The sequence below is a fragment of the Varroa destructor genome, unplaced genomic scaffold (assembly GCF_002443255.2).
Source record: "Varroa destructor unplaced genomic scaffold, Vdes_3.0 BEIS01000006.1, whole genome shotgun sequence".
NCBI lineage: Eukaryota > Metazoa > Arthropoda > Arachnida > Mesostigmata > Varroidae > Varroa > Varroa destructor.
Window position 1 is genome coordinate 10,326,019 of NW_019211459.1, and position 24,620 is coordinate 10,350,638.

At 41.1% G+C, this 24,620-nt stretch overlaps 1 protein-coding gene across 5 annotated transcripts in view; it reads left to right on the forward strand.

Annotated features, from left to right (window-relative positions):
* Positions 1–24,620, forward strand: part of cv-c (RhoGTPase activating protein) — a 152,743-nt gene that overhangs the window by 108,154 nt on the left and 19,969 nt on the right. For all 5 annotated transcript variants that reach the window (XM_086993870.1, XM_086993867.1, XM_086993868.1 and 2 more), the window contains 3 exons: positions 8,149–8,281; positions 16,844–17,064; positions 21,016–21,295. In XM_086993870.1, coding sequence (XP_086849996.1) covers positions 8,149–8,281; positions 16,844–17,064; positions 21,016–21,295 — 634 coding nt within the window. The remainder of the gene's footprint in view (positions 1–8,148; positions 8,282–16,843; positions 17,065–21,015; positions 21,296–24,620) is intronic.

The window sequence follows — 24,620 nt, forward strand, 5'->3', positions numbered from 1 at the left end:
AACATCCTTTGAAGTTGCGTTGCTTCCGCTATTGCTTTCGGTGCTAGTACGATGAGTATTTACTGAAGCTCTACACGGATGTCGACTGAAACGAGACAAGAGGGAGACTAGAAAAGCGCCGAGGAACTCTCCTATTTATCCTCTGTATACTCTAAGATACGCTCCGAACCGCAGAGTAATTTTCCGTATAGCTTCTGTATTTGTACAAACGCTATACAACGGAGCTTTCAGCAGCAATGGTCTCCCGTCGTCATGACAAATCATCATTATGACAGCATTACCATGGCTGGACGGAGGGGGGATTGCACGGGTATGCCTATCAATATAAACACAGTTTCTAGGCGTAGGCACAAACGACAGTCAACATAACCGAGTTTGTTTATCGAGAAGTTAAATTAAACATAATTAGAAAATAGTGCATTAATAACATTGAACAGTAGTAATAATCATTACTATTGCAAGGGAATAGAATTGCGCCTGTAACTATGCCGTATACAAATATAAATCTTTTTTTCTCGAAAAGTTCATGCTCTTAAAGAAAAATATACAGACCTTTAGTTATGCTCATGGGGATGGGGGGTGCTTGTCATAATAATAATTCTAATGATGGATAATAGTCTATCTAATGGTACTGTGACCGACGTCCCCTTTCCTAAATCCGGTAAGTAACTAAAAAAAAGCGTTCCTTTCGAAAAATTTGGATCTGGTCCGGACTTTGTTAAGCGCCTGCACAACCTGCTTAGCGCAGCTTTGGCTGACATTTTTCTGTCGAATAGGTCAGCGTTACACCCATCATTACTGGTTGATTTCACCGTTTGCAAACCTTTTTTAGACGTTCATAAACTTTAAACGTTGCCATATCGCTATCGATCTTTACTTCATTGAAAACCTATGTTTAATTATAAAAGCAATGACTTTTTTCAAAAATTGACCATTTTGGTTGGTTTCGATAGGAGTAAATATACAAAAAAATGGTATATTGGTGTACTGTTAGAATATCTGTGTGGCCACTGACTATGAAGGAATATTGTCCACTGTTGTTGAAAACCAAGTTAAAATCTCGTTGCTCGTTTCTACTTACTACGATGATGAGTTCCCCTTCATGGCTGCATTTTTAGCTGAACTGAAAAGACGCATTGGGTTCTTTGTTACTATATCAATAGCGCATAGTGTATACAATTTTCCGAGTTGGATAATGCTACGGATCCTGATTTACAATCAGAAGAGTTGAGGCCGCATTTCATTTGGCATGACATCTGCTGTCGTTGTCACGTTCTCTAGTTTCACGCATGCATTGAGGATATATTCTGGAAGAGTGAATAATTCGTAATTATCTGTAAAAATAGCAAAAAAAGTTGCTGTAACAAGACTGCAGTAGAACTGGTAACAGGAAAAACGTCTTAATCAGACGTCCAGCGAATATTTACCGAGGCCGAATCTATCGCTCGCATACCCGAGGTAGATTGTCCTGGTTACCTTCCTATAATAGTAGTCGGGCCCGTTCTCGGAGCCTGTTTTCACGCAACATCGTCACCCTTTAGCAGAAAAGATTGCGCTGTCCCTAAGAGGGAACTGGAAATTCTTCCCACTGAATCGTTTCCAATTCGAGTTTTATTTAGAGTTACGTAATTCGTAATGCTTTACGAATCGAAAACATTAATGCTAAGTCCTTCACGCTTATTTTCTACGGCTTCGATCGCCCACGTAATCGTCTATTTGGACAGGGTACGCAAATGAAATCTGTTGGCTATACTGCTTTTACCGTATAAAACACAGGTTTCTTTGATGTCTGTTATTATTACCAGATATACTAATGAAGATATATCCGCACTCTGTATTCTTCTTTTTAGTGGAAATTTGAGTATCTGGATTAATCCCATTTAGAATTCTACGAGACGTAAGCCTTTCCCTGCAGTGAGTGGTCAATGTTTTTCTAAATTGACAATAACTGGTAATAATTCATTATTTCAAATGTAAAAAAAAATAAGCTGGAGGAAAACATCTCTTGTTCTCCTGGGGCTTTCTTAAAGATTAGAACATTGCTAGAGGCGATGTTGGAAAGAGGTGTAGATTCGTTTAAAAAGTTACAGTTCTAGCATAGTTCCAATGCAGGGGGTCAATTTCAGTGGTATAAGCTTCGAATAGAAAGCGGAATATGGATCCTGATCTCCTTGCTTACCCCATTCTAGTCTAGCAAAAGTTGGTAGGTCGCTATCGGATAATGGCAGTGCTCTCTTTGGTCTCAAAGCAGTAGCATTACTGCTACTGCTCGATAACAGGCCTGGCTTTAACCATTTATAAGGTATTTAGATTTGTGGTATGGAAAGGTTACACATTGGAGATGAATACATAACAAAGCGCGACCAAAGCCATGTACAATGTAAACATGGTAAAGTTCTCCAAATTAGAGAACTGAAAATGATCTGGTAGTGCTAATTATTCGACTCCTCTAATGTTAATAGGCATCAAACGAGTCCTTTAACGTTCACGAAAGAAGCGTTTGGGAAGCGACTGTGGAGTCATTTTATATTTCATCTAAGCTTCAGCTTCAGAATATTCCCTTTATAGTTAGTTCATCCTGTACGAACTATACTTGGGAATCTGCTAGTTTTATTTTAACACTTATTGGTCAAGTGAAGCATTTAAGTTTACTAAAGTTACTAAAGAAACGCATTCCATCGATTAGATCATTTGAGAAACTTTGTCGTAGTTTCCATTGGATACGTTAGTTACAGTAGCAGTCGTGAGGCGCTGCAAACTTTTGCTCGCCATCTTTGTTTACTTTTTGTTCATGCATGATGGGTAACTTTTTCTCTAACCATGGTCACGATGGACGTTGTGGCCAGAACTTCCGAGCATCCGTTTGTCTAAACCAGCGTTTCCGAATTATATTTCCGCTCTCAGCAGTGGGTACAAAGTCTTTACAGAAGTCCGAAATGAGGTTCGCTTCCAGGGATTCCTGCAATGGCGGCGTAAAACCTGCACTGATGCCCAGCAATTCGGAGACCCACAAGAATGCATGATACCCGGGCTAAGTAAGCACTTCAGAAAAACCGCTTCAGTGTCGGGGACCATTGCAGTGCGTCTTCTGCAACAATCCTTGAGTGTTATTGCATGTTGTTTGAAAACGGGCTCGGTCCCTAGACCAGTATCGCAGAGCGATATTTTATCTGCTTCTCTACAGCCTGTATCCTCAATTACCTGTACTTATATTTCCGATATTTTTGAAACCATTTGGATTTATAGTGGTGCGTCAACTCATTTTATGTGCTTTTAGGTACGCTAAAAGCGTGGAGGCCTTTCGAAGGTATCTTTCCGTTACGTTGTCGGCTCCTTCATGCATCTTTCTCAGGTTTCAGACAGGGACAATGAATTGTTTCAGTTGCACTACCGTTATGCTATGGTTATTTCCTACAACATTAATATCACATCCCTGAACTACAGCCCTATGATGTAAGGATTTGAAGGCAGTTTCCTTATCGTCTCCTTGTGAAACTACCCCTGATCGCTGCACCATGTAGGTCTATCACCCAAACGGCTGTAGTTTTGAATGACAGGTATGAAAAAAATATGATTTGAGAAATTGGCACCATTGTAATAGTTTCAATATCTACCGAAAAATTCGGCGTTTTCGTTTATGGTTCCAACACGCTATGACATTCGTGTTGCAACAAGAAGTGCAGCTGTAAACGGCTAAAAACCGTAAAGGAAATATAGTGCTTGCTACGTTTGAACTGAGCTTCGTGTCGATCGCATTGATCGTGTTGCGGGCTTCTTGGACGAATTGCTTGTTCATTTCACCGTGTTCCTCTGTGATGGCATATTGTAGCAGTTCAATCTCGGCATTGGACTTTCTAAGTTCCCATCTTACGTCAGCTAGACCGTGAGCTGAGCTTTTTAAAACGTCCGCTTTAGCACATCTACCGAAGAAAATAAGCAAACCGAATTCTGTTGCTTTCTTTCGTATAGCTAACCTAATTGATTATGCATTTTCCGTCCTGAGCAGTAAAGATCACTGTTATGCTATGTTACTATCGCCCACCGCTCATTTCAACGGTCAGTGAGCAAGTGATCAGATCGGCCGGTAGCCTATTCGACTCAGGGCCTGAATCACATTGCTTGCCTTCGATTTGCACACGATCCGTTAACAATGTCATCAAATGGTACTTACAGTTTTCATTTAATCATCCTTTTTGCAAATTACCGACATAATAATCTGGCTAAAAATATGTTTAAATATAGTTGCCACTTATCTGCGACGCACATGTAGAAGGCATATAGATGGGGAAAAAGGTTCCACAAAGCAAAAAATATAGGAGTAGCCTAAATGGTCTATAGCCTGCTCCTCAGGACGTTGGAAAAAACATTGACGAAGAGCGGGGCCTCTATTGTTGCGTTTGTCCTACAATAAATCCAATACACCAAATGATGATGTTGATTCGTGACGATGCGATTGTCTTTATCGAAGAACGACAATGCTACGGCGTCGCACACTTTGCCCCACAATACACATTACGCATATTGTCTTTCGGCCGACTTTGCATAACGTGAAAAAGATTCTATGTATTTGGAGAGAGAGCCGACGAAAAATTTCTGAGTGCTACGTTAGGTCTGTACGAGTTATCCTGATCCACGAAAGATCTCAACAAAGAAACATGACTATTATATGGTGCAGGCGTATCCATGAAACTGAAAAACACTTACTGTCGTCACCGTACGGTGCCACTAGGACCAGCTGATTTCTATGCTTGGCTGTAACTGCTACCATAAGTGAGGTGTGATAGCAGAACAGCGGGGTTTTATGCATAATTGTCATTGAGCGCTCTAAGACACAACCCCCATATAATCCATAAAATGCCATCTTTATTCATATCAAAGGTGTATCATATATTTGAGAGATTGTTTTCAGTCAAAGTAGCCTGTTTTTCAGTGAGTAATTATCAATTTCCGATGACGATATTGCCATTATTTCAAAGGTAAAGGCCTCATTGCGTCCGATTAAATCCAGGCATCCGGGAGACCGCTCAACGATCGCGCGGCACAGACAGATGGCGGTTAAACTTAAAGAAGATAAAACAGTGTTTTTCACTCACTTATAATCAGCAGGAATAACGTTAGAACGAAGCACCGTGACAGCACAAGTTCTCTATATTGGTCTTTTTCTCGTTGCTTTGATTGCCATAGTAATTTTAGAGTATTCCTCCATGAAACAGCATAACTCTGCATGAACATTCATGTCGAAGTAGAAGTATTTTCTCCCTTGCAACGAGAACAGAAGCAGGACGTTCAGGAACAGAAATCTCAACGGCTAAGTGCAAACAGCATGTTCGCCACTCGGCTACCGACAGCAAAACCAGGACCGCTACAGGCCAGTCAAGTTTGTCGTTGCTATGGGACCTTGATTTTTAGGTCGACGTCGGCTTTTCGCTGTTATGGAACGAAATCACTACGAAAGGTGACCAATCTCATCTACAACAGAGATGTACTATTACATCGTCGTGCCGACAGCAGGCAGCCACTCAAAGGAACAACTAATAGCTAAGCTGAGCAAAAAGTCATTTTCCTCCGTTGACTTCCCTGTCGAAGCGAGAGATCATTTGGGGGGATATTGGAGAGTGACGGGGCCGTCGGTCAACTAACTACCGGAACAGGTTGAAGGCTACAGATTTTCTTGGCATTTCTGTTAATTATGGGGGTTGCTTGTTTTATTCTTAACATGTTTCACGTGGTCTTAGACATGAAATTATCTATTTTTGTGGATGTATTCAAGTAGATAGGCTATATCAGAAAGGACGGTCTAAATTATCTGCAGCGAACTCAACGTACGTGTATGAGTTTTGAGTATCATTGGCGCAATTCTTTACAGCATAATATATTATAAAGAGAATTGTGGAGGGTGTAAATTTACGATTTAATCGTCTTGGACTTTATGTGTTATAGTCAATTTACTTCGCCAGTAATATTGCCAGTCGACAGATTTTTTATCACTAGGCGATGCACTTTGCCTTTAGGACCCATACATTTTAAAGACCCAAATCATAACAAGCTTCAAAAATCGAGGTTTTCTTCCAGGCCCCCATTGACGCAGGTCGTACAAAGCGAAGAACATATTTAACAAGCGGAACTACAGCTATCCAGATGTTTGGACAGCGGCGAAGGCGCTCCTAAGACTGCATATTATGTAATTACTGGAGTACCTTGTTAGCGCGTTCTTTTTCTGGCAAGTTTTTCCTTTTCGACGTCACTTAGACGATGCCGGGTCGAAGCAACATCACTACGAACAGCAGATAGTATGTTGTATTAATGCAATGCTCAAGTACCTGAATATGTCGTACTGTATTAGGCCCTAGGAAACAGCTTCCAGCTTTAGTCGACCTCCGAAATGGCCGTATAACAGGCCGGTAAGGAACCTGGCTTTCACGTAGAGCGAAAAACGGTGTCGACAGGCTTACGTACCTCGTGTGGCGTTTCTACGGTCGCAGGCTTTTTTTTTTAGATCGTGAAGGACGAACGACGATGTTTCATTCCCTCTAAGTAAATGCGTAGCGACGTGCCAAACTACCACAACAACGTCCAGGCGCAATAGAGAGCGCGTGTTGTGGTCATGCGAATGCAGAGACAGGGTGATACCTTAGATAAAGGATAGCCTAAATTCACAGGTTCTGACTACAACTAATTATCCTGTTCGTTACTAAACAGTGTCACAAACAGGTGTGTGCTTAAAATTCAGTATTTTTAAAACAAATCTCGAATAATGAAGTCGTGGTACAAGTACTCGGCATGGTAATGCACCCTGTTTGTATAGCACTTCCGATATCGATGCAATTAACAGAAAATCAAATTTCCTGTAAAAAAATGTAAATGCGTTACGTTTTCTTATACTTTTCTCTGTTCGAATATCTATAATGTATGTAGCGTTTTTGTCAAACTTAACGCGTATTCCACTTAACAAGTCACGATGGCATTCAGCTGTCTCGGCTAACTGTCCCCGGACCATATGAACTGTGAATTCGGCCCCCATTTCCGCTTATCGAATAGATACAACGAGACTTCAAACTCTGTTACAAGAGGAAAAACGTTCTCTGTTTCTTTTTTATGTCGGATTCTCTGTGCAACTCTCGGTCGACCTGGTGTTGCATGAACAGATGTCTACTCGTGAAGTGTCGACGAGATGCCCTAAACCAGCAAAATTTAGTTGCGAAAGAAGTAAGTTTACGTAGTACGGGAAAAAAGCTATCTAGAAGCAGGGTTTGCCAGAGGATGGTGACAGCTGTCGCCAACAAACAGATGCGTTCTTTTCCGGAAGACCACGCAGAAGATAAATTAACCAGAAGGACAAGGCATGCCTTGGCAGTTGCGTCATCAGCGGCAGATCGACTAACGCCGTCATGTTGTTCTATCATTGCCACATACGGTCATTGTATTCGTTTCTCAGGTGTAATCGCCTACAGATAATGGTCCAATACGCTGCTGTTAGTCAGAAGGCGTTACAAAACGGCAAACTAAGCAGTGCGGTACTCGACATTGCTCACATGAACACGGCTTAACAATCAAGATCGAATGCCAACTCGTGTCGTTAGCTTATTGTTTTTTTTTTCTATTTTTTTTTTGTTTGTCAGTCTCTCCAATTGTTAGTAATAGCTGCCTGCTTAACTGTCTCTATCTCTAACGGTACAGTGGTAACGTGCTTGCCTGCTAGGCTTAAGGACATGTGATAGTCTAGGGCAGACTGCAAAACACATCGTCGCGTGCTGAAAAAAGCTAGCCCTTTTTAGTCGTACTTTCTGCCTTCGTATAGTCCTTCTAAGAATTTGCATCATATATCCAGGTTTATAAATACTCGTATCAGTTTTTCTACGTGAACCCGTACTAAAAGCTACTCCTCTGCTGTTAGCAAACTAATTCTTTTCCAGAAGCAGTGGTAAGAGCGACTGCATTGATCCGCGGTACGTGTCGTTATGAGGTCACTCAGGTTTATTTTGTGATATGACATATCAAATAAAGAAGCGGTCAGATGTCTCCGTGAAATTACTCAGAACTACTCGTGTTGAATATTACTACTTTGTTTTATATTAATTAATAATTGATAGAGACAATTTTCTACATTATACTCTGCTAATGCTGGGTTAAATACTTATCTTTTTCCAGCTTCACTCGTCGGATGAGGATTTGGCGCTTTCGGATAATTGGCAATTTCACCGGCCATCACGTCGATGGTCGAGAATTGTCCCGCCAAACTTTAATGAGCTTCCGCTTATAACTAAGCAACACGTCGATACCGGTAAGAATATTGGTTAAAACTATATTTTCGAACACCAACTTCATTAGCTAAAGATTCAATGAAGGTACAGGTTTCGTTGTGGACCTCGAACCCACGGCGTTGCCCTTCACAACCTTAGACCTAGCCGTTTAAGTTAGCTGCGAACAGTCACTTGTAATTACACGTATTATATGCCCATGTATATTGGCGCCAACGGCACAGTCCGCATCGGTTACAGAATGACAGACGACAGCCAATTCGACTTATTAACTTTGACACTGGATTTGAGCCTGAAGTTGGCCCCTCAGCTGAGAGGTACATGTAGGTGTTAATTCGTCATTGTCGTAATGTAAATTGTCGAGAAGTGTACATAAAAAATAATTGTTTTTCTAGTAGTGTTCTTTTGTTGCTAATGTTCGGTTCTGAAACCAAGCGGGTGCTCGACAATAGTCTCCGAAGAAAATAATCTAATTGGACTTTAATGAAAGTAAGGAGTCTAGGCACCTTTGCACTTTGAAACCGTACCAGTTATTAGCTGCTGTAAACGTTTCTATGAAGAACAGGGATCTATAGAGAACTATATCATCTTCGTTCTTATCACATCTAAGCTCCTCCTTAGCTATTTTATATTATTTCATCGTTTTGCCAAAGCGACTCTTAGCAAATTTTTTATAGGGACTTCTTCGAAGTTGCAGTTTTTTTTGCAAATATTCCTTTTTTTAGACATTTTAGAAGTAATAATAGTAAACATAGCAGTAATAACGAGATTAAGTCTTACAGATTCCCTCAGACAAAAATGTTTTAGAACCTTCAGTCATGCTGATTCGTTCAACGATCGTAGGGTGCGTTCCCATTTACTCAGCGGAGTGACACGATTGTTCAACGATAGGACAGCTGGTTGCTAGTCCGTAGGTAGATTAAGGCTTCATCTGCCCAGGGTGAATTTAGAAAGAAGCATTGTTGACGGGGGCATGACCGAAGTGTCACGAGCCATTATGGAATATGAGTGCGATGCGGCTTCATCGTACAACGGAGCAATTAGGAGATCAGGTATTTGTCGAAGGCGGACAAGCTGTCTAGAGACAAATATTTTCAGTGAAGTGAATGGACCTTGCGAACAAAGCTAAAGCCGGCTAAAGGGCCAATCAGGAACGATACAGTACGAGGGTAGAACGCTGAGTGGAAATATACCCAAGAAGAGAAGTTGACGGGAAGAAGAAGACGGGGGGTATAGGCCGCAAATGATCAAACACTGACGTTCACTAAAAAATTGATAGAAACATGTACTGGTGGAAATTATAAAAATGTTTTTTTTTTTTTTTTGCTAATTGCTACAAGCTTATAATCGGTGGGCCGTCTTGTATAGTAAGTTAACTCTCAGAGAAGACTAATGGGCGGTGAGCAAGGGCACACTCTGAGTGGCTAGTATTAGATTTGATAGCAGCTTCTCTCTTTGCGTGACGTAGTTAGCACTCATCACAACGTATTTGCAGTGACGTCAATAATACTGCTGTGTTAAAAGAGGATTTCTGCTAAATAATGTTAGGAACAGTGTGTGCTTCACTTACTGTAATTGTACATTCTGTACATCGAAAAAAGATTCAACATCAAAATGTTATTGCGTTTGTTAGTAGCGGCTAGCGTGTCCACCGTTATAACCTCAAAGAAAAGCTACAGCTAAGTACCGTGTTGTAACAATAGTTAACAAACTTAAAGGCTTTTTTGTGTCTTTGCAGTAAAGAGAAATCGTTTCGGCTAAGTCTTTAAATTTCGTCCTGGTCCACTATACCATACACGTAATAGCGTGGTGTTGTCAGCTAATTGTTCAGCCTTCGGATATGAACGATCCGAGTTCACTTAATAACAAAAGATATATATATACTCGTTTTTTTCTAAACCGATTTTTTTTCACTACGTACTGTCAACGTTTGCTCAGATTTTTGAATTCCTTTTAATTATTCCGGACGTTGTGTATTTAATGCAGGGCATAGATAGATAGGTAGATCAGCAGTGGTTCAAAGCCGACCTAATCTTAGTTGTGCTTCTGTCTAGGCTCTGTGTAAGATGTCCTTTATTGAAAACGGTTTGCATTTGTGGGCCTCGTCTTATGTAATCGCTAAAGCGTAACTCTCGCCTATTAACCAGTGGTACTTCGCCACATCTGATGCTAAGGGTTAATGCAAAGATTCCAAATTTACATTGCATTAACTTGGGAATTGCCTATTCTATGTATTCTACGAACCTATTAAAAGTATTAAACCCACAATTAATGTTCCTTATCATTTCCGTCCGCCAATTTTTTAGACGACCATGTGTTACAAATCATCGGAAAACTCGACCTGCTGGCGATTGAAGACAGGACATTTTTATTATTTTGCATACAAAAGTTTACTTTGAACCCATACAAAGGAAATCAGAACTTTGGCTTGACAAAAAAAAAGTTGTGTAGCAGACACAGCACTCCTGCAACAAACCCCGGGACAGATGCAACGCAGTGCGTAGTAAAATAGATGTCGGAAATCTTTTTTGCGACTTGACGTACCATATTTATAACCTAAATCCAGAGCAAAATCTTGTGACCTCTGTAGAGCGGCCCCTGTTTTTCCATCGGTCTATACCTGTTGGCAAGTGAAAAGTTAAAAAATGAAAGCATTACACACAAACATAGACTATTTATAAACCGTTTTAATAATAATAAGAGTAATAATTGACTTTATATCAAGAAAAGCCGAGGATCTATTATCCCAATTGGATTTAAAATCGAAAATGAGAACAATACCTTTTCGATAAGCTATTTCCAGAAGTGCCCCCACTTTCACCACGCACATGCGTATCTCCACATGTGTATTCTATAATGGGGGAAAAAATGTCTCTCTCTTAGTTAGTTTGAAGCATCGCTTAGCCATGCTAAATACGAGCGTTTTGCTTCCTTGAACAGTACTATAAATAGGAACATCTAACCGAGAAGCAAATATAAGCTCGCCCGCACGTTGTGGACGATCGATCCATAACAGTTCTCTACCGTTATGGACCCGGCCCACATCTTAATTGGACCGAAAGTTACTATCGGTAATTTTAGTTTTATCGACAAACTATCCTGAACTAATGTCTATCTGGAGCGCAGGCACGCCCGGCAGAAGCCGCGGTGCAGCCTGTCATCGGCTAGATGTGTAATTACCTGTAAGAAAAACCAATCCCTGTAGACAGAAGGATTAGACTGGAACCTTCATTGCGAATCAATTGGTGGAATTATTCAGGACAATCTTTTGCGCGCCAGTGTAAGCACGATATAGGTCACGTCACTGGCCGTCGGTGCTATGCCACTAATCATTTGGCGCTGCTCCTCTCTCCTGCTCGTTAGCGTCGCCTTGCTGGCAGAGCTGGCGTTATTTGGGTCGACGCGTTATGTTGCAATGTATGTGGAGGTTCCCAGCTGTTTCTGCCTTGTTCAGTTCTAGGCAGCGTACTAGGGGTACACGCAAGCTGCTCTGTGCGACAATAGCCGTACCGTACCTTCAGCTGAGACTAACGAGATCAGGTAGCTGTACCCCATCTTTCAAATTTTCGACCTAGACAAATGAAGGATCTCTGCCTAAGAAAATATCTAGTCTACTTGTCACTTATCGTGCTATTGTACCTTATTGCTAGTATTTGATGGATAGGGGTAGGCACACTGCGAATCTCCCATAATGCCATGAATCCTAGGATGACCTATGTTCACCCTAGTAGCTCTTGAATTTCATGTAAAAAGGTGCAGAAAGGAGCAAAGAGGCTCGTTGATAGAGCCTATGTAGATGATCTGATTGGCAGTAGGTGTTCTTCTCTTTAAAACGATCGTTCATTTCTGTATTAGATATCCAGGTGTATCAACAATTGCTTTTTAAGCCCATTAAATCTGAACTTTATTGAGTATTTTTCGGTTTCTTATAGGGATCTTCCCTGAACTTCAGAAACCACACAAAGACTGGCAATAATGTACATTACCGGTTCCGTACTCGTGAAAATAGCTGATCTTCTCGCTAAAAAAATAACGTATGAACGCATGCCGGCGGCGAAAAACAATCCGCCGAAATCTGCCTTCATTTGAAGGCCCCATGCTATATATATACATATATATATATATATATATATATATATATATATATATATATATATAGCGTAAGACTTTCAAATGTGTAATACGAAAGCCATTGCTTTGATATGCCCACATACATGCTTGTTTAGTTATCAGCATGGATTCAAAATATATGTTTCTCTTGTATAACAGTTACAGCTTCCAAAATAGTTTCTTTAGTTAATATAGACGCATGCTTATATGACCTTTGAAGCTACAGAACTATAAAGGCTTTAGTCAATAAAACTGTTTGCTTAATCGTACGCTCTGATGAATAGCATCACTCGCATCTAAAGAAATTTGACCACGAGCAACGTGATACAGGACTCTGATTCTGTGCTGAAAATTGCAGAAACCGATCAACGCATGAAAAATGTCCTGTTGTTATAAACCACACCTGCTTTTCCTCGTTTAATACCTGCACGCACATCGTTGACCAGCAAATATCGCTATCACGTACCCAACTACACAGTATTTCAGTATAGGTCCATCTGTTTACGTTCCTTACGAGTTCTTCAAATAGTCCACCTGTAGTCGTCAAGACAGCACACGCAACGCTGCTTAGACCAGGTCAACGGGTGCAGGAGCAGCTGATTACCCTTTCTGTGTTCGAGCTGGGTGAAATGAAACGCGGTCCTTGCAATCGGAATCATTATGGCTACGTTCGTGGTCCTTATCATCGTTGCCGAAGCTTGGTCACGCGACAGTTCAAACAATGGCTAACTATACGGTCATAAAAATGACGTCGAAAGGTCGCATGGTGGGGTGACTGTCTAATTGCAGATTTAAATTATTGATTACGACATCGTAAATAGCGTATGCTTACCGACGCCTCTTTCGATAGACGACATAGTAAAATAGCACGCCGTTAAAGCTCGGGCTGATCGCTTTAGCCCCGAAGAGAACTGGCCACGCTGAGATCCGAGTAGTACAACGTCACTACAGCGCTGAGTGTTTCGTGGGCTGACGTACGAAGCGAATTCGTATAGAACGTACTGGCTCCTTATGGGGCATAATACTCTTGCAATACAAATTCGCACAAAGCAGTGCAGGCTGACTAATCGTTAAAGCCTTCCATTCACGGGGACAATAAATATTCTATCAACAGAAATAAATTATGCTTTGTATGTTTAAGTTACCTACAGATACCGAATATTCGAAGCAGCCTTTACTGGTACAGTATTGCGGACTAATGGGTTCCAGAGATGACATTTCGGTTTGGATCAGACCGCTTTATCGAGTACACCTAATTTTAAAGTTTGGCGAGCTGGCAAAGGGTCATTTGTAAAATCGATTTATAAAAGAGATCAACAAACTTCGTCTTAGCTTTTAAAGCAGTGTAATTTTTCCGATATAGCAACCGTCGTTTGCAAAGTTGACAATCAACACAAACCAAAGAAGACTTTTATGAAGTAATAGTTATAATACTGTCGGGTAAAAATTCTTCGTAGTAGAAAAAGCAGTTTGCTTTGTTTAACTTATTTTTAATCAGTTTCGTGAGAAATAGATTACCAGCTGACAATTGTTGAACCCTCATGGCTTTCTTGTAAGCCAGCCAGGGATTGTTGCGAAAAAGCAAAAAGTGCCAAAGGGCCATACCCCACCAAATTAGAACAGCTGGTTACTGTTAACGAGGCATCTGTGATAAACAAGACCAGCGACCACTGTAGACTAGTCATAGCAATGCCGGACGTTTCTTCCTTGTGACAAGCTTTCTATATAAAAAAAAAAAAAAAACTGTTCTGATGGTTTTCGTATCTAAGAGGAAAAACTAAAATGAGTAACTAATAACTAGAAGATAGGAGAAATCAGGAATTATTGTGAATAATAGATCAGGCTATTTCTATGGTTACCGTATCGTTGCCATGGTTCGGCTAAGGAAACCCCTCGTATGTATGGCAAGGCCCGTTCTAGTTATGCTCTGAGCTAGGCGAAGTCCTCTATAAAGATTCTGAATACGTGTTTACCTAAAGGAAAACATAGCTGTATATGCGAAAAAAGTGAGCTGGATGTGTTGCGGTGATTTGGTACTGTTCTGATATGCGAGATCAGAGGGTAGGTGATAATGTCGATAAAATTCAGGAGAAGCTTGCGCACACCAGTATGAAATCATCTAACGGGCAGGCGAGACACAGAGTTGTGCGCATACATATAGATACATATACGCATTTAATTACAATGGCACACTCTCAGAAAGATACGCATAGAGTCTAATTGAACGCTTAACGGCGATACTGTTTATGTATAAAAGTTCTTTTCCCTATTGTTTCATCATTTTCCACGCAGCGCACGAGAGATTCTTCGTACGGATAGGTCGTGCACAGGCCGCTTTTTGGCGATAAGCTTTGAAAAGCGGCTGTTGTGAGATAAGACATACGTCTCAGTCGTTTCGAGCACTGCTATTTTTAAGCTTAGGAAACACTCATCGATACCTTCGGACGCCTGTTGGTCAACGAAATTGATTCTACAGAGAATTGGTGACTCTTCTACCAATTTTCGTGCACTGACAATTACAGACAGCGCGCGTTGCATATACGCCCTTAACCTTAACTCGGGTACCATACGAATGCTACGTATGGATCAACATATATTCTGAATAGCCTAAGATACAAAGTTGGCTCTTTTGGATCGGAGCAGCGTATGATACATTTAGGGCAGAGTGTTTGTGCCAGGAAGTATAGTTATTACATGCTTTGTCTATTTGGGCTACCTGTCGTGGTATATATTAGTTTGTGATTAAGTTTGCCAACGGAATACACATGATTGAAATTTTTTTCGCCTAAGATACAAAACGGCATATCTTCAACCGATAGTATCAAATCTAAGTTATGGGTCCACTATAAAAGCTTGTCTAGGTTTTTTGCGACTGTAAGCCATGCTAATCCTTGTCGACCCTTGCATTGTTCTGCTGTCATCTTCACATGTTGTGGGAGACACCAGCAACAATGCTATGTGCATTACTGAATTTACATACATGAAGTATATATGAGCCACTTTGCGGTGTCTATGGCAATATTTGGGTATTTCCTACCGACTTTGACAGAGAATGTATAGTGATTGACAAAATCTTGAATTCCCATTAATCGATAACAAAGGTCGAAACATCTTGCAGAGCTTAAAATGAACGAGAGACTCATTTGAACGATGACTTGAAGTCGAAGTACGCCAAGTCAAAACACTGGAACATGGTGATGAATTTTGTTCATTTGAATTGTATTTTTAATAACTGCAGCTTACTTCTTTGTCTGGACTGTCGGCATCAAATATTAGTTTTTGCTTATTAGGGTCCCTGCATATGGCCGTCTAGATGACGCTTTCTCTTACGTTACCGCAAACTGTCGCTAGGTTCAACATTCGTTTGTGCCAGGCACACTATGGCTGTTTCGACTTTTCTATAGGAAACGGAAACTAATTAACACCGTTAATTACCCCATTTTTTTTTACCTTATTCTATTGACTAACATTAGTTATATTTCAATATTCCACAAATGACCATAGTTGACTCTAACAAGTGAATCATGCTATAGCGCCTTACATAAAAACATTTTCCGCAAGGCTCATATAATCTAGATTTATCTTAAATTCCACCCAGACTTGTGGACTCAAATGACGAAGGGTGATTTTTCCAATTTCAACTTAAGTTATCATTATTCTAGAACATAGGGATTGTATCTATCATCTAATCATTTTGTATGCTTTGGTATGACAGCATATTACTTATATTCCTAAGGCTGATATAAGCCCATTTTTCCTGTTCGATATAGTAGGGGGGCAGTGATTTAGTTTAGAGAAAAAACTGCTACTTTAAACTTTTTCAGCCAGGCAATCTGTTGAAGCTCGTTTGGGTCTTCAAAGTGAAAAGGCCTTTACCATCGTCGAAAGGCATAGATATAGCTGTATAAGAGTTTTCGAGGTCCGGCTTTAATCCTTTGAAATAACGATTTATGGGCAAGTATACGGAGACGTGATATAATATACAACCGCCGAACAGCAAGTAATTTATGCTCGCCTTGAAAGCCATTCACAGAACAGCATCGCAGGCAATTTCTATCTAGAGTCTCACGTCATTCTGTAAAGCTTCTAAACTTTCACTATTACAGGTAAAGCTCTAGACATATATGTGCGATAAACGATAATAGTAGAGCAAACCTAGTTTTACAGATCCATAAATAGATATGCTTGGAGGTTTTTAAAGGTTTAAGCCATGGGGTTTAAGCAGAAGTAATTTGAAAATAAATTGTGCAAACTAGTATGTTCTTCAACGGAGCTTATATCTGTGGGCTTATTACTGAAGTTAGCGATCACTGCATTTATTTCATGATTGTTTAGTCAAATTATTTAGTTTATTACATTACAGTGAGTAGTTTACTACATAACGAGGACACGCAATAAGCTTTCACCTCATAAGTCTTGCTCTTTTAATGTTTTTATTACTGATCACATTTTGGCCAATCCTGTCATCTGAGCAGGTAGTTATGGCAGTGGAGCAGCGCAGGAGGCTTACTCTTCACGCGATTCGGTGTTCCTCGATTCGGAGACAGGGAATCCCACAGTGGCCCACAGCCCCGACTCGGAGGCTTCAGGCCAGTCGCCCGTTTGCGTCGGCCCAGCTGGCTCGGCCTTGTCCGCGTCAGATGAACGAATTCAGCAACATACGACGCATAGCCGAAGTCCTACACCCTCATTGCAGGTGAGTTGCGATTTCATAAACAGGGTGGTGCGTCTAAACTGCTTTCGTTTTTCTTGTGTTATGTTTTTGGGACTGTATCTAAATAGACGCAGATATTTTGTGAATGAATGTTTGATGGTGGTTATGATTATTCAATAGAACTATTACTCATCACGAATACAGTTTTAGTTTGGAGTCTTGTTTAGTCCTAGGAAGTAGTACTAGTAGAAAGTTTAGTCCTTGTTTAGTCTGCAAAAAAAAATTAGTAGCAACCGTATATCAAGCGACTAAGGTTGAATAAGTGAGAGAACTTTTGGAGCTCGCTGTGAACCATGAATTAAAGAAAAAAACATCTAGTAATTTATCAATAAGAATAATCGTAGATATTTTCAACTATTTAGAACCAATTTATTTATAACATACATAATGTATGCCCGAAGACATATTAAGTTGTGTTAGCGCTCATATTAGCTACCTCCAGCAAAATTTTTATCATAACGGTTCAACTGCAGCAATTTGTCTACGCGCCCGTATCCTCGCACGGTGCATTTTCTTCAAGAGAGTCTTCTATTTTTTGATTCTATCCTCTTCAGTGTATACGTAATTTTGGCATTTCTCGTTTACGTCTGGTGCGAGCTGCAGACTGGCATCCATTACCTTCTTTCCCCCGCTGTCTCACCTATTCTCATGGCGTTACCATGTTATAACATGCATAATATAAATATGTGTATTTCTCTCCGACTTTTGTTTTGGACGCCCATTCTTTTGGGCATCTGCTCGAACTCGCTTATGCGCTCAGCTTTCGACCGCTGTGACATTGACGCCGAAGGAGGTACTGACATCAACAGGGACATTAATTCTCCGCGCTTAGCTGGTCTGTTCCTGATGATCGCTGGTTTCCGGTCCGGCACGATCGTCCGAAGTATGCACGCGGCCCACCTTATTAAATTCGCATACGTGCTAGTGGTGCAATGTCGCTAGAACGTTTTTGGTTCAAAACGCTGCGGAACTAATGATCTTCTAAGTTAATCAAAATCCCTGAAATGGACGGCGTACGTTTATTTAGTAAGTAAGCTAAGACAGCTGAGATCTCCCTGGGTTAAGTTCGTCCTTGTGACATGGAGCCGAGATGGCTGTTATAGCCTGTCATGTCATTGTCCTAAGCGTCTAAGTCACTAGCAGTTATATCGTTTAGAGGTGGTCGTTGCAGTAGCGTGCTATACACGAACTTAGGTCTTGAAGAACATTTTCCTCAAGACGTTTTTCCAAGTTCTTGACACTGTTATACTGAGAGACGCGTCAAGGACAAATTTAGAAAGACGCCTGAAGTATCTTCGAAAGAGTTATGCAATATCTCTGGTGAATATTATATAAATGTACGTAAAAACGTTTAGAAATATTGGGAGAGCCGGATATTTCTTAAACGATTGTAGTTAAGCGGTCTTGCTTCGACCGTCTGTGTTGGGCTTAGCAATTACAGAGATCAGAGGCGTTTTTCGAATTTCCTATGCACTTTATTGTTGTGTCGTCGCAATCCCGTCCTACATATATATATATATATATACATATATATTTAGTACAAAACATACACGTTTTTAGCCATTTTATACCGCTTTATCGTCCTTGGGCACCGGCAATAATCGCTTTTGCCTCACTGCACATGCCAGGTTCTCCAAGAGACATTGACCCTCTTTAAGCCAAAACGAAGGCAGATATGTTTGATATCTTACAATAACATTACCAAGTTGAATAAACGTCGTTTTAATTGTCGGCTTTTTTTGCAATTTTGCTGATAACACCTTAATCCTATTAATGTAGAATTCCGGTGGTTTCTAGATGAAAAATTGACAAGTGGTCCTTGTCGCTCGATCTCTGCTAATCTTTCTTACCTTTAATCTCAATGGACCTCAACAGATGATACACTGGCGGTGCAAGATCTGGATTATACGGCAGATGCGCTAATTTTCGAACCTCCTAATTTTTGCTGGCTGGCTATAGGTGTTTGTAGTCTAAAGTCTTCACCATTTCCGGTTGATTCTTTTTTTCAATCATTCCTTGTCAGCTGTTGACATTGCAAATCCGAACTAATCATTTTTCCAGACGGCAGCAGTTCACAGTGTACGATTCTTTCTAGTCCTACCAAGCACATAGCACTACCTTCTTTGGCCCCAGTTTGGCCTTTGCCACAGACTGTGCAGCTTATTTTTATGTATTTTTTTTTTACTTTTACATTATTATACAACAGTTCTGTCAACCGCTTTAGAAATGGTTTGATCTTATTGCGACGCTGTAGAATCTCGCAGGCGAAAATACGATCGATTTACGTAAATTTACGATGTAACAGCCAAATATGGAGTTTTATTTTGTAGCTAGCTTTCTTCCAACGGTTTAACACTACTTGGTGCTAGATGTCATTCGATGGCGATATTATGGATAATCATGCATTGCTCTTGCGGTTTGTGCATTAGATTTTATCAACTTTTCTTGTAATTCATCGCATACCATCCTCCACATGGAAATTTTTAAGACGTAAACGACAGTAGCATTTCTGGGCCATTTCTTCCGGCAACCCATTTTAACTATCAAGATAATAGTTTTTATGCCTTATAGTAGCGTACAAACGAAATTTATATTTTCTGAAAAATTTCTGAAGTAATTTGCGAAAAAAAATCTAGGATTTTTTGTCAGAAATGCGCTCACTATCAAGCCTGCATAGAGACATCCCAACAACTTCAGCACCGTGTTTCCGGTGTCACGGAAAACTGTGTCGCTGTTAGGCGTTCTATCAGACGGCAGGTCCCAACACGAAACGAAATGTGTAAATGCGCGGGTTCAATCCTAAGCCATAACGTGTCCTAAATATTAGAAAGAAAATACGTCACCCACGAAGCTATAACAGGGACAGCTCATTCATTACTACCGAATCTCAACTTCGAAGTGTCAATATTTTCTGCTCGTCAAAAATATAATCCAAAATCTCCAAACCATAACTAGATAGATAGACTTTAGGCAGTAGAACGCTACGGTCTACTTGTAGAAGTCAAGTCACAGAAAATTTTACCTGGCCCAATCCTCAGATTCAATTTATCGTTTCGTTCCAAACAGTTCTCGACCGAAGCTTCCAAGGAATTACAGCTTTGTCTGAACCAAAACCTAGGCTGAAAATGATCACGTACATGTTGCTTAAAATATCACCACTTAACTGCAACTTCCATCTCTGATGTGTGCTTAACCTGTATGTAGTTTTTTAGGACTGAAGTTTGTTTTTCGGGAAATAAAGGTTACAGGTTCGTGCGCGATGAAGGTAGACGTCGGTCCATAGATCTTGGGTACAAGAGCCGGTACTGATAGAGCTCTGGCTGAGCCAATATTGGGATTTATTGTCTCATTATTGCTTAGTTAATTACTTCACATCTCCTGTTTACAATGATAACTGATTCTAAAATGTAAGCGAAAAGTTGGTGTGAATTTATGGCGGAAAATACGTTTTCAGTTAGAAATACATTTATAAAACGGGTGATTGTGATCCGGCCTGTAAGGTACACTTCAGAATTTATCTAAAATGCAGCGCCAGTTTGCAACCTACATATTAATAGTTTACGTTTTGCACGCATGGGGACTTGATAAAGGTGATAATCAAAAGAATGTGAGCTAACTTTTTTGTCGACTTTGTTGCTGTTTGCCTTTCTTCTTAATTCTCCTCGTCTTTACCATTCTCCTTATGTCTCGTATGTCCACCATTGATTGCCTCTTTTACATTACACGCCCGTACCTTATCATTTGGCCGTACGGTCTTACCGACGTTCGTCGTACCACGCCCCAATCAATGCCGGCATTTTCACGAGAAACGCTATTTGTTCGGTTCAACATCATTATTTGTTGCCGATTTCCCGTTGGTTTCACCTGCTGGACCTGGTTACTCAACTCGACTCAATGGCGATGGGACCTGACGTGACGTTGTCTGGCTAACAGAGCAAACTACGACGCAGCGGCAGTGAACGGATCCGGGACGCGATTATCCGCAAGGTCGATTCGTTTCGAAGGAGGAGACGCGAAGCGCGTTCGAGGAGTCCTAAGAGCCACAAAATGGGAAGGCCGGGAGGCGCTGAGCAGGATCCTTCAACGACACAAACGACTACTGCTCATCAGCCTTCCTCCCTCCACGCTGTTATGCTGCCGGGACAGACGCCAGCTGGATGTCTCAAAAAGGCACAAGGGACTCACAACAGCCCTAAGTTTCTCAGCCTTAAAGGTGAGTGTGCGCGTTATTATACGTAGGGCCTAAAAATAGCTGGAGTACAATCTGCTACAATTAAAAATTTATTTGTGCATTTTGAGTGCAATAATATGTAAAAATGACTATATGACAGCAATTAATACATAATATTATGAGCTGGTGACAGCAGCTGACTGTGAAGTACGATACCTCTCCGAGAGATTCTCGGACAACCTGGCCTTTCTTCGAAGTTGTGTGCAATAGCACCGTGCAGCTCTCGACCTCGTGCTGAGAGACATCTTTCTTGCGGCGGCACTTAAATGGACATGTGGGAAGCAGCCAGATATATTAGCAGCATCCACGGGCCGGTTACGGTGCTCTCGCAGGCTGGTTATCATGGAATATAAAAAAGACAAATATATCAGCGGGTGGAAAGTTTTGCAGAGGCGTTAGATTTTTTCGCAAGTCCGGTCAGAAGTACATGTGTTCCCAGTTTTCCTCCTTGGTCAAGACTACAAAACGGCGAGTGATATTATAGCAAAAAAAGCTGATCGAGAGACTTTCCGCTCTCCATACCACAACATCTGGTGGAGTTATAAAGGTGTGGGGACCAGAAAGATTGCCTACAACATTCTCAGAAGGGTGAAGCTTATTTGGAGGCGTGAGAATCCTGACAACCGTGAGGAACATTAGTCAGAAACTGTTCACTTTAAAGCCATCGAAGCTTGTATAGCAAACCAGGCCAGTTCAAGCTGACTCGTTGAGCCGAACAAATCACGGCCAAGCGAAATTAGCATTAAAGAACTGCTGGTGGGAAAAGCAGCAGTGAGTCGAAAAACTCGACCACGGCCAATGGGTTTTACGCGCCACAATGATTAAAAACTTCGTGAAGCAGGTTTTGGCAGGGTTGACATCTAGAGTGCCGGCTGCAGTATGCGACACCTTGAATAACTGCAGCCACTCGCTATAGGCCCCTTTTCGGCCTACTGACTAAGAGACCAAACAACTTAGAAAACGTATGTGCCATCCCAGCAGAGCAATATGGGTTTTGGAAAGAACGCTCCACAAAAATTTCGCGCGGAGCCCTAATGGCCGACGTCAAGAAAGTACTGGTCATGCTGTGCGATCTGCAATGCGAGGTGTTCGTCAACTTTAGGGCAACTTTTTTACTTAACATCCAGCAACAAAGTTATGCTCACTCTGACCAAAAAATGTCGCTATGAATCTTCTCAACCTTCTTGCTCTAGTACGATAGAAGAAAAGGATAACCATCGAAGACAAAGTGATGAACTCCAGCCTTACACACGCACAACTGGCCTGGATCTGGGGAGAGCCTAAGTCTACTTTGGTTTTCTACCTTGCTGAAGGGCCTCCAAATAAGATGGCCGAGGAGGTCAGTCGAAGTCGATTTACAGATATACGGGTTAAACGGGTTCCAGAAATATCAAACGCTATCCCAGTTCGATGCAACAGTTACAGATTTGAGGTTAATCGCAAACCCAATCTAGATGGAGACCGTGAAGTTTAGGAAAGAAAACAAGAGAACGGCCACTGACATCACTACCTCCCTAAGTTGCCTTTCGGCTATGTGAAACAGTTTCCTTACATGGGGGTTGCTCTTCTCCGCAAACGGCAAAAGTTTTTGCACACGTCACCCAAAGGTGCAGAAAGGCAGTGTTGGCCGCATTGGCAATCGAGTTATCGCTTATTCTTCGCAACTGTTCTTAGCGTGCTCGACCTCCATGTAGCTCCGATCCCAACGAACTTACTACGCGTCATTTGCAAAGATCTTACAGTGGAGAACCTCGAGCAGTTAGATTGCATTAAGGCCTCCTTTGTCAAAATAGCATTGGAAAATTGTATTGCATATCGTCTAGCCGACTCGTCACTGCTGTCCGAGGATTTACGTCACCGCCTTGAGGTCCCAGCAACCGAAACTTTTAAAACTAATCTTAACAACTGGGAACCAAAATTCGCGGAGATCGATTGAGATTTTTTTGCTTTGGGTGCAATGAAGAATGAGTTGGAAAAAATTGGCCGGCTAAATAGACATGTTGTCGTTCACTTTTCCGCGCGTAGGCTACGCCTTAGACTTCAAAGGAAACGCGGTTCCCACGAATTTGACGATAAATAAAAAAAATAATAATAAATATTCCAGCTGCAAGGAAAATTGTGATATATATCATACCGCTCGTTACCTCTTGGTACAATTTCCAGAAATTTTCCTTAAATAAAAAAAACTCAAAGGACTCGTAACCAATATGACAAAGGGAGTTTTAAATAATTGAGGACATTCGTATAGTATTGAAATATTGTGTCGTTGACCTCTATATATGAAGTTTTTAAGTGAAGGACAAGATGACCTTGGTATTTCGCCGTATGTGAATCGAACATGTTCTTTTTGACGATTGCAATCCTCAGTCCGGGATGACCATCTCATTTCCACTGTTCTTACCCTTTGATCCTTTCTTCAGCACTTCACAACCACACAATAGATAGCTGAGTTCTCGCCTCGTTTGTATCAGTTTCTTGTACATCTCCTATGACCCCTAACCCGCTCGATATTTGCTTTATTGTATTCCTATGCGACCATTTGTTGTCTGTTTTGTTCAAATTCACTTTGTCACCGTGGCAAATCGGTTTTGCCCTCAGCTAACGAGCATAGCGCGCTTTTCAGTATGCCGTACCGTATAGTCATAAAGTACGAAATATTTTTCGTTGCGAGAACGTAGGGTTTACAGAGTTGATAAGCTAGTGGAAGTTAGCTAGAAAGTCTCAGGCACGAGAGGGAGCGCTTAAGGGGTAAAAAAAAATAAAACAAAAGACCGTAGTTCCCCTCCAGCAGCTACATATGCGAGAATGCGTGCGTGCCATATTCCTTTCCGACAGAATTTATTTCCTCTCTTCATCGGCCTCCTTCTTTCTTTAGAATTTGCTTTTTCCTAGCCTCTCATTCCCTTGCGCCTCTAAACGGGAAAGGCTGCTTATACTCCGATAAATTAGCAGCGACAGAAACGGCGGGGAATTTGAACGTTGAATGTAAAGGCTATTACCGACTTGGCATCGGATCAGTAACGGTTTTAGCCACAGCTTCATTCTGCCGACGTTATTGTTGACCGAATTGTTTAACAGTTTCTGACCGCAGATGGGTAGGATTGCGTGTGCCAAATAACGAGAAGATACTTTGCGTCACTTCAAAATTACCTCCCGCAGCATAACGAAATGGAAATTTATTTGATCTTATCTTGCAGATAGGTCGCCCAAACAGTGGACGGAGTGAACCTGTTTAAACTATTCGCTATTATGCCAAAGCTGTCTTTTGAGATGATACATGTTTTGACCACATTGTTTTCGCTGATTT